General features: G+C 40.0%; 1 protein-coding gene across 1 annotated transcript in view; it reads right to left on the bottom strand.

Moving 5' to 3' along the window:
- Window positions 1-2,954: 2,954 nt before the first annotated feature.
- The window catches only part of NCK2 (NCK adaptor protein 2), an 89,416-nt gene continuing 81,965 nt past the window's right edge, over window positions 2,955-10,405 (bottom strand). Inside the window, exon 5 of the mRNA XM_064503024.1 lies at window positions 2,955-4,328. Within this exon, the coding sequence (XP_064359094.1) occupies window positions 4,134-4,328 (195 nt within the window). The 3' untranslated portion in view covers window positions 2,955-4,133. The remainder of the gene's footprint in view (window positions 4,329-10,405) is intronic.

The following is a 10,405-nucleotide window of genomic DNA, read 5'->3' as shown; positions in this document are numbered from 1 at the left end:
TCTGATCTACTTGTGTACATACTGGCCAACTGTTACATGTTAACAGTAGGAAAAAAACCCTGCTTCTCTTTAAAAAAAAAATGTTTCCTGGAACAGATCTAGAGCATTTAGGGGGCACGTCTTCTCGGCTCTAGGAACACAGAAATGTCAATGGGGAGGAACCTCTGGACCTAGTCTAGTCCCCCACCTGCTATGTGACTACCCTTGAAACTAGAGCATGTCAGCCGTGGCTAACTAACCGCATTGGATTTTGCAGGCAAACAAAAGCAAGCTGCTCTTGCACTCCAAATGAGCTGAAAACTGCATAGCTGCATTAATATTTTCTGCTGTACTTCTCCACAAGCCTTTCAGGTTCAGATTCACAGCCCTGTACTACTGGCTCATACTTTTTCCTGTTTGAATCTAGCTAGCAACTGCCTGACTTGGGACCTCATCAGAGGCTTGCATGCATTCATCTACAAAACCGTGTAAACCCTGAGACTCTCCAACGTTTTTGCCAAACATGCCCCTCAGTAGCTGTAGCATGGCAGTGTAGGCACTTGCTCAAGCAGCAGCAGCTCCTGGCTGGGCGTGGGGCTATGCACCATTTTGAAGTGGTTGGCAAAACCCCAGTAATAGACAGGCCCTCCTCCCCAGCCCTTCAGAAACTTTTGATACAGACATACTTTGAAGACTAAACAGCATACAAGCTAGAATCAAGGACTAAACTGTAAGTATTTATGAAGAATGGCAACCACAGCATCTTTTAAGTTTAATGTCCTTAGGAAGGGAGTGCTATAGAATAGCAGAGCTGTGATGTGCAAATTCAGGTGTGACAGGATTTGACCATGTTTTTCTTCTGTGTGTACAGTACCTACTCAATGATAGGGCTATTTAGTGCTACACAAATGGTCAAGATAATCAGAAAAGGGAGCTCATCAACAAGCTCCTGGAATTAAAAGTAAAACCATGGATCTCAAATTCCTATCTTTGCATGGACACTATAGCACCTGCTACAGATTCAGAGAGCTCCCTCACATTCCTGCATAAACAGTGTCAAGGAAAGAAAACATACACCTGTACATGAGTAATACTTAAAAGCAGAATTAATGTATCCATATGAACCAGGTACCATGGTCAAAGCCAACCTGAATACCTTAAAGAAAAATCATCACTTCTATTCCATCAGAAGTTATTTGAGTCTTTAACGAAAACTGCGGTCAGGTAACCACAATTCCTCTAATCTTAAAACACAACCACCCCCTCTCCCATACACCACAACCCCAGGCTTTGACAAAGAAGCTGTAGCAGTTTAAAAATAAGGGTGCAGCTTTGCCAAGAGAAAGAAAAAGTAGGCATAAAATGGGAAAATAAAAATAAATCTGTATTATATTGCCCCTTTATTAAGCAGTTAGCACTAAAGATCACTAATGCTTAAGCCCAATCCAGAGAATGAGATCAAAAAGGTAGCAAAACTTACAGAAAATTAATTAGTAAAGACTAGGAACAACTGAAGAACAAATAATAAGATTGTTGAATGGGCAGCATATTGATTAAATACAATAGGGGCAAAAACAAGCTGAGGCTTGTTTCAAAATATAATTTGAGCTAGTCATGCACACTGCTAGGTCATAAATTAACTAACTGCTCCCAAAACAAAATACTTCAAGAACTCACACCTCCATGCACAAAAGCCCTTTGAAAAGCATGAGATTTTAAAAAGTAAGAGATTATAAAACTGTTGAAGTATAAAACTTGTGGAAAAAATTTTCACTCAGAAGTTTATTTGATTTGGTTCTAAGCAATCAACACTAGAAAGGAGTAAGGAACTAACAGCTTGTCAAAAGAATCTAGAAAAGGAGGAAAGAGGTAACAGGGGGCATTATAAAGACTTTTGGGATAGGAAATATGGAGAATCTTTCAAAAAAATGAACGAAAGGTTAAAAAGGGGGGAGGACTTACAGTAATCTGCTTACTGAAAGGGAAGAACATTCCTTTATAACATTCTTCAAAATAATACAAACGGTCAATTCATTCAAAACTGAAAATACTTCCCATACAATGTACAATTGACTTAATGTCATTGCCACATTCAAGGTAAATGCTTAGATTCACCCAAATAAATAACTGGAGATGAGATGGGATAAAACTATATTCTCTGCAGAATTCATTTATGAAGGTTAAGGAGAAACCTCTCCCATGGAGAGTTCCCCTACAAATGCTCACTTTGGGGTCCTTCATCAGGTACATTTCAAACAACTGGTACTTCTCGTCCATTTTCCAGGCAAAACTTCTATATTCTTAATATTTTGAAATTAAAATATCACTGTCTGAAAACACCAAGCTATAGGTAGGTGCTCTTCAGGATAATGCATAGCTACTCTGGATTGCTCTGAATCACTGCCTTCCTTCATTAAGCTGGACCAAGCAGAAGCTTCAGTGCCCTGTTTTTAATTGTTAATTCAGATACAGAAAAACATACAGCACAGTGAAGCAAGTCTTCAAGAGTGGTGGAAAAATAGTTAGTCTGTAGAATTTCAAAAATTCTTCTTGCCTCTCAGGTTTGAGAAAGACCATACCAGTACAGTCTCCTGGCAGAGGTATGATTTACATCAAAGCAAACCAGTCTGTGCTGGTGTCTGCTTTGTCTACACTGGGGGTATGTACAAAGGCAGTTCTACTACCTCTGTCTGAAATACAAAATAGGCAAGGAACATGTTTTAATAGCCAAAAGCATCAAGGTACCAGAAAACAGCTTCACCATGCAGTTTCCATTAAAGCAATGAATGGACTTATCACAGAAACAACCAGAGATCATTAGTCACTGCCTCATATCAAACTATACTCTGCAGTTCAAAAAATTTTCTTTTTAGACAACGCAAATTGCAAGATAAACAAATTCATCATTTACTCTACTTCACCTTGCTAAAGCAACAGCAGGACTACCACCCAAGGATAAATCCAGTACTCCATCATGACATAATACCTTTTTTATTACAATATCCAAAAAACTGAGTATGCAAGATTTTGAGATCTCAAGATCCCTTCTTCGATCGCAGGAATGTGCTATCTAAAGACTGTATATTTAAACCATAAAGGAGTTTAAATGTAAAGAAAAGAAAAAAATGCATTTTCTTCATAAACATTCTGTGTGTCTCTTACTACCAATCACACCATCCTTTGTAAAACCTGAAGATTTCTCTCTGTAAAGGAAATATATATATAGTGTTGGTAGCCCACCCCACCCCATCCCAAGATCAGTTTTTATTAATTTTCTGTATTAGTGTCAACAATCAGCTACAGATACATATTACTTTGAGAATTAAATACATAATTGTTTAATTCAAACAAGCAGAAGGGCAAGAGGAAAAAGCATTATGTGGATGGCACATTTGGTTCTAGATTACCAAAACATTCAGCCTTTACAATTCAATGATTCTTTCTCTAGTAATCAACTTTCAAATAAAATTTCTCTTTGTTGCAATTACAGACCAAAATACACTAGATATTTTCTTTTTACTACAATCTTACCATAGTAGTTTAAGAAGTACTATTACAAAATGCTTTAATTAGTGTACTCTTTACAAAGAGTCAGAGAGAGGCAATGTAATAGCAGAGTACAGTGTAAAGAGTGCTTCTAGGAACTAGGAATTTTTGTAATACACTACTTGGTAAGCAAAATAGCTACAGAACTCACAGCCACAACTGTATGCCTACTATATCTCACTTAATTAGCTGCAGCTTCAGTGCATTCAAACTGTGCCCGATGTCTCTTAATGAAGAGTTCTGTCAGCGTGAGCAATTTGAACAGATTAACACTGTTTTGAATTGAAAACACCCCTCTTTTATCTGAACTAACTATGTAAACGTACACAGAAGAGGGGAGTTTAGAACTCAGTCATGGAAGTGAGTGCTTACAATGGCCACCTAAGTGAAATTCTCAATCTGAAGGGAGGTGATCTGAGATTAAACAGAGTTGAAACACAAAATAGGCAAACAAAAAAGGACAATAACAAACCAGAGCAAACACTTCAGAAAGAGCCTATTCTTTAAGCCTGCTTCAGACAGCAGATTGCTCTGCTCTAAAAAAGTGAATTTAGGACCTAAGGCTTGGAAGTTATAAGAGGCCTAGGAGACCAAGTCCATCTTCAATGTCACTGAAGTGCTTTCACAAGATATAGCTTTTCCCCGTGTTCACTGGTGAAGATGGGAGCCTTTTTGTAGTGTTCCACCAACTCATCCATAGTATTAAAGCGACGCTGCCCAATACAATAGACATTGTCCACGAGCTGCACCTTGAAATGTTTGTTCTTCCCCGACGCCTTGAGAGATACCGAGAAGTCACTGGGCTGTTGAGAAGAATTCAAAAGGAAAAAAGAATTACATAAAGGTGAACAAAATGAAGACATAATTTTGTGGTTTCAGGAACAAACTGTGCAATATAGTTGATCATAATTTATGCTAGTTTTTGTTCCACAGTTCAGTGCTTTAGCTACTTAAGAAACCCAATAGTCTATTATTCAATAAATAATTGCCATCATTATTAACATGCACAGTTAAGTCAGTTAAGTGAAAGCTCCCCAGATACACAGTCTGAAGTTGCCAATTACATGACTAAATTGCAAATAGTATCTTAGTAACTCAATCTAGAAGCATGAGAATGTCAAGGAGAAGAGGAAAAAAAACTTTCATCATTTGTGGTTCCTTTGATAGAGAGCCCTGGAGAAAGCAATTACCCCAAAATTGGGTGAGATGAAGAAAATTCCCCACACTTTCTTTAAAGCTATGACCACTAGAGGGCCTTTCTTGCTTTGTATTGCAAAAGAAAACACATTCACCTTTTATCTTCATTACCACATGTATGGGAAATAATTTCTCTTACTGAAGACACCTTTTACTTAAAAAGGTAAAGTTACAGAATAAAAATACAATACAAATCTCACCATCAAACCATTATCCACAAAAGATAAAATTTAAACACTGCTTAAGTGATTTAAACCAGAACAATTTAACATGCGAAATCCCTCAAAGTCTTTGCAATTTGTTGCTTTGAAGAGGAGACCGCTCAGTGTTACTTGAACAGCCTGACTGCACCCATCTGTACAAGCGTGTGTGATGCAGAAGGGGGAGGAGAGAGGAGCACCCACTACCCCTTGCTGCCAGCTGAACTTCATCTTCACCTCTTGACCACTGCTGGTTGCCCACAAAGACTGGAGCACAGGTTTTGCACTGCAGCCCAGTTAACTCCACCCAACAGGGAAACCAGAAAGCAAGAGGTGGCGGCAGGCAGGCACAGCCAGCCAGCAGGAAAACTGAATTATGAAAAATAAAAATGAAAAACACCCCCCAGATTGTGTAACTAAGCTGCTGGCACTTAATGGAGATAAGTAACACCTGACATCACTCTGGAGGTACTGCTGCAGGCTCTCTGCCCGCTGAAGTCACTTCACTCACAGCTCTGAAGGCAAATGCCGTTTTCAGGTATTCTCTTTCTTGCGTTGCTTGTTCCACCCCCATATCATGCTGCTGCTTCACTTCTGTCAGCATGGTGAACCAGATCAAGAAACTCATCCAGGTTAAACAAAAAACACAACAGACTATTTGGTTCACAGCGTCACCGTACAAACCATCCTGTGAGCACAGCTGTGGCACAGCAGGGGAAAGAGCAGCAGGGGAGTGGGAGCCCTCTAAAGTCAGCACTGCCACTAGACTTCGTTTCACAAAATCACAGCCTAAGGACATGTCTATGCTGTATCTGGGGGGTCAGGTACACATCTGAATGTATGCCCAAATAAGCTTAAGGACAGTATTTCTCAGCTGTCCTGTCTTTTTTCCTGCAGTGACTGGGTCCTCTGCCACACACATCCCCTATATACTGCCTATCCCAAGGTCTTGTACTTCGGATCTTGACCTCACTTGTTTTGTAACTGATACCTTCTATTCCCCCCCCGCCAATTCCCCATCCACCCTTCCAAAAAACAAACAAAAATATCCTGCAAGATCTAGCTAAGCTGGCTTTGCCCTTGTCTATCACCCTGTTTTTGTGCAGCAGCTCTTCACCTCTCACACTGCTTAAGCCAACAGCGAACTCCTACAACCTTAATCCTGAGTCTTCCCCTCTTCTTCCTCAAGCCCCCGCATTTCAGATTCACAAGCAATTTTTTTTTTTTTTTTTTTTTAATGTTAGAGTGCTTTTGCCTTGTCTGTGAGCCCGGAGAAGGCTCCACGAGCCTGCTCCCGCACCTGGTGCAACCAGCTAGTGCACATCCATGCAGGCCTGGTGCAGCTCTGCTTGTCACTGCGCGAAGAGGAGAGACAGGAGGCAGGAAAGGAGAGCATTTCCCAAAGCCTGGCCATCACCCACACAAAGCACGCTCCCATGTGAAGGCAGCCTCAAGCAGCCTTGATCAAGTCCATTGGCTCAAAGTAAATGTAGCTATTCCTTCTGTGACTGCCGAGAGGGGAGAACAGGGGAGCCGGGGGAAAGGGACGTAAAGAAATGTCTGACAGAAGAATATCCTTGGGGTTTCTAATGCTCCACCCAAGATGCATTTCAAGCCCTGTCATCTACCCCTGACTCCAAGTTTGAAAACAGCTATTTTAAGCCAGCCAGCTCTGATACTAGAAATCCTACCTCAAAAACATCAGAAATATGCCTGCAAAGAGTTCCTGCCAAGGTTAACCTGTTTTCAATACCTACCCTACTAGTTCAAAGCTAACCCAGTTGTATCAACACTGCATCGTGATCAATATGACTACAGCTTAGACAAACCCTCTGGCAGTCATAACCACATAGGTCTGGAATCTGTTCATGTTTCAAGGGACTTCCTCATAGCCCTAAGAAACACTCATTAAATCATCATAAAATAAAGCGGGAACCAAAGCACAGCTTTGCACCAGTGAGAAGTTCGTCAGCCAATTCTGGGACTCTGGTTTCACTGATGGGTGATTTAGGGCACCGGCTCTGAACAGCGTGCCAGTCACTCTGCTGAAAACATGAACTACAACATAGGTCCATGGAGACAATTTTCAAAAAGGAAATACAGAAAGGAGTACTTAAGGACTAGCTGATGAGGATTTGAATAAACAAGATCAAGCCTTGTCAACTAAATTCTGATGCTTCTTTAATGCCTATGCCAGCATAGAAAACAGTAATTGAAAGGCCCCTATTTACAACAGAACTTATAAATGAGGTCATAATCTGAACCAAAAGCATTTTTTGTTTTTGAAATAGGTAAAGATCTTATGAAAAAGGTTTAAAAACAGCTGAAACAACGACTTTATGCTTTAGCAAGGTTTTAATGTTTTCTAACAAAGCACAGCTGCTTTCATCATGTCAAAGTTATGACTTCTCAAAGCTCTTTGTATTTATTAAGAATCATTATCTTCAGACTGGAAAAAATGCATTTAATGACACACAGGTAGGTGCTCAAATAGACCTTAGATCTCTGATCCACTGTGCTTGTCCTATACACTGGCCATACTTAGACCTCTTTGAGGTGGTATTCACAACACATTAAATACTTTTCCTGCCATTTTAATTACAGCTTTAATGAATGACCATTCTGAACCACTGACCATTCTTCCCCACCTCAGAGCTGTTAATTAGATCCATGGATAAATAGAAGACATTATTATTGTTCATTTTCTCCAGTATATATGTTACAAAGTTTATTCTTTTGGTGATCTAATTTAATTTAAAAAAAAAAAAAGGAAAGGCTGAGCTAACTCTTTTGAGAGCCATCATCCGGCACAAAGAGATGGAAGAGCTTGAACAGCTGTTGCAAAAATTCTGAAACCCTTTACTGGCCTCAGATTAGTAAAGTCTGCAGGATACAGGAACAAAGAGCAAAAGCAACCAGACTTGCATTTACTTTTGTTTTGGTCCTTTCCCACTGCAACAAACAAGCAAAATGTTAAAGACTATTTAAAAAAAATCTCCAGATAAACTACTGCTCTCCAAACTTAACATTACCATTCTGAAGTGTGTTGGTTCAATGCAGCTTGAATTGGTTCCCTGCTGTCCTCCTTGGATTTGTTCCAAGTCTGTTTATTTTATTTATTTACTGCTTAAAATATTTTGTTTCAACTGCTTGCCAATTTTTCTCCCTTCTCCCTCTTAAATTAATTGCTACATTTGGATGTTTGCACACGAACTTTTCCAGGAACAGAAGCCTCTCACATACCCTATAAAGGTACATTAAAAGTAAACTTTAATCCCTAGAAAGTCATTGATGATTCTGCAGAATTATAGAGCATAGCTTCATGGCAGAGAGCCTATGAATATTTCTGTATCATCATAATTGGAAAGACTTAAATCTGAAGCTAATTCAATTCCTAAAACAGCAAACTGAAGATTATCTGATATGCATTTCTAACTCTTCAGGCCAGCTGTACTATTTCTTAAAACTGGTTCAGCTGCCTGTATTTTAACTCTTGCTTACAACTAGAATGGCCGTAGGCTAGCCAGTGCCTGCCGTATGTGGGAGACAACAGGCAGAATCATGCTCTACTAACTTTACTACTTTGGTCATGAACTTGATCATATTTTCAAAAAAGTTGGAAAAGATTATCAGGAAGAGAAGGTATAAAGCAATATAGGGGAAAACAAGGGAAACTGGAAAAAAAAAGTTCCCTCTTTACAGCCTCCATTTGAGAATGAAACAAGACAATTTTATTATAAATGGCAATGCTAGGAAAAATAACCCTCTTTGAAGATCTTTTACGGATCCTGTAACTCAGTTCTTTTCCTTTCAATCCAGTTTCCACTTCCTCCATGAAAAATTCTCATGCACTCATTCTTCAGGTTATTCCAGTCCCCTCGAGTTCAGATCTGCTATATTACCCTGGAGCTCCCCAGCTCCTTCAAGCTCCATAAACAGGCTTCCCCTTCCTTATTCCTGCTCAGAAAACAAAGCCACTCAAGTCATCCAACCGAAAAAACAAACCATAGTTCAAAAGTCTAAAGTCAGGTTGGAAAGAACCATATGGGAGGGTTAACAATTCCTTCACCTACCCCTCACCTCCACCCCATACATTCTATTGATACGTATTAAAAGCTCTTCCTCTCTATGTAACATTCACCATGTTCTAAAAACATTAGAAACATGAATTAGCTTCACAGCTCTTCACATACAGCTCTGAAGATTTCTACTCTTCCACTTAAAATAAACTATTAGGATATATCCTTAAATCTGTCCTTAAAGTTTCTCCTTCTCTCCACTGTAGTTAATCATGGCATGTCACAGAACATGACAAATGCTTCAGTTTTTGAAGAGCTGCCATTGCTTCTACCAGGTGCTTGGAGGTTTAAAAGCGCAGAAATATTGGACACCCCAGATGCTACAGAAGGCATATAAGCCCTCAAAGTCTGCCTTCTTCCCCTACTGTTATTATTGCCGAGCAAAGAACACAGAAGCTAAATGCAGCCTTAATGGATTGACACAAATCCAGCCACACCTGCACTCCTCACTATCATCTCAATACAACACACTGCCACCCTGTTCCAGGATCTGTGACTGTAACTCAATAGCTGTGAAACTATTGGCAGAATTTAGCCCTTACTTCCTAAAGACTACTTGCTCCTAGAATGCCCCTCCACCCCAAACAACAACTCCCCCTTCTCCCTTCCTCCAAAAAAACCCTAAGGAGAAATAATTTAGGAAAAATAGCTTCTTCCCCAGTTCATGTGAAGACATTTTAAGGTTATACAGCAGCACTGTTTGTTCTTATCACAAGTTTCACACCCACTAGCAGATGACTGCAAGGGGACTGCAGGTCCTGACAAAAGCTCCCTTTGAAGCCTCATGGTGCTGGCAGCAGCTGAAGCTGCTCAGGAGCAGGAGGTGCATGTCGTCCTCCCACATCACAAGTCACTGGGTATTGCTACTTCCTGTTAGCTACAGCCAGCAACTAGCAAACAGACCTGTTTTCAGAGGTGAACTTCAGCAAGAACAGTCTTCCCTCCAAATTTGCTCCTGTCCCCATCACCTGGGCTAGCAGAATCCAAGCCTTGGACCACGACCATGAAGATCAGTTACTCAACACAGTCTGACAGCGTCAGCCAAGACTCATTTGCCTTGCGTTAGGGACATAAAAAACAAACAAAAATCTCTAAAGAACCTGCAGTTCACAAAGGGTGAGAGAGAAAAAGTGGCTATAAAGAGACTGTATCATTTAAATCCACATTATTTGCTCAAGAGTGCTATTTAAAAGAAACAAACTTTTTTTTTTTTAAATCAATTGAGCAGCCTGCAACAGAACAAGTAAAATAGCCATCCTAACTAGGGATATTCCACTTCAATCTCCTCCTTTACATCTTCAAGAACTCAGGTGACAGTAGCTAGGTATTAGGGAGTTGACAAAAATTTTTACCAGCAGGCAACAGTGCCTCTTGCATAAATGATGGACTTAAATGGCTCAAATG

This window comes from Dromaius novaehollandiae, chromosome 1 (genome assembly GCF_036370855.1).
Source record: "Dromaius novaehollandiae isolate bDroNov1 chromosome 1, bDroNov1.hap1, whole genome shotgun sequence".
Taxonomy (NCBI): Eukaryota; Metazoa; Chordata; class Aves; order Casuariiformes; family Dromaiidae; genus Dromaius; species Dromaius novaehollandiae.
This window is presented reverse-complemented; position numbering and strand designations above follow the sequence as displayed.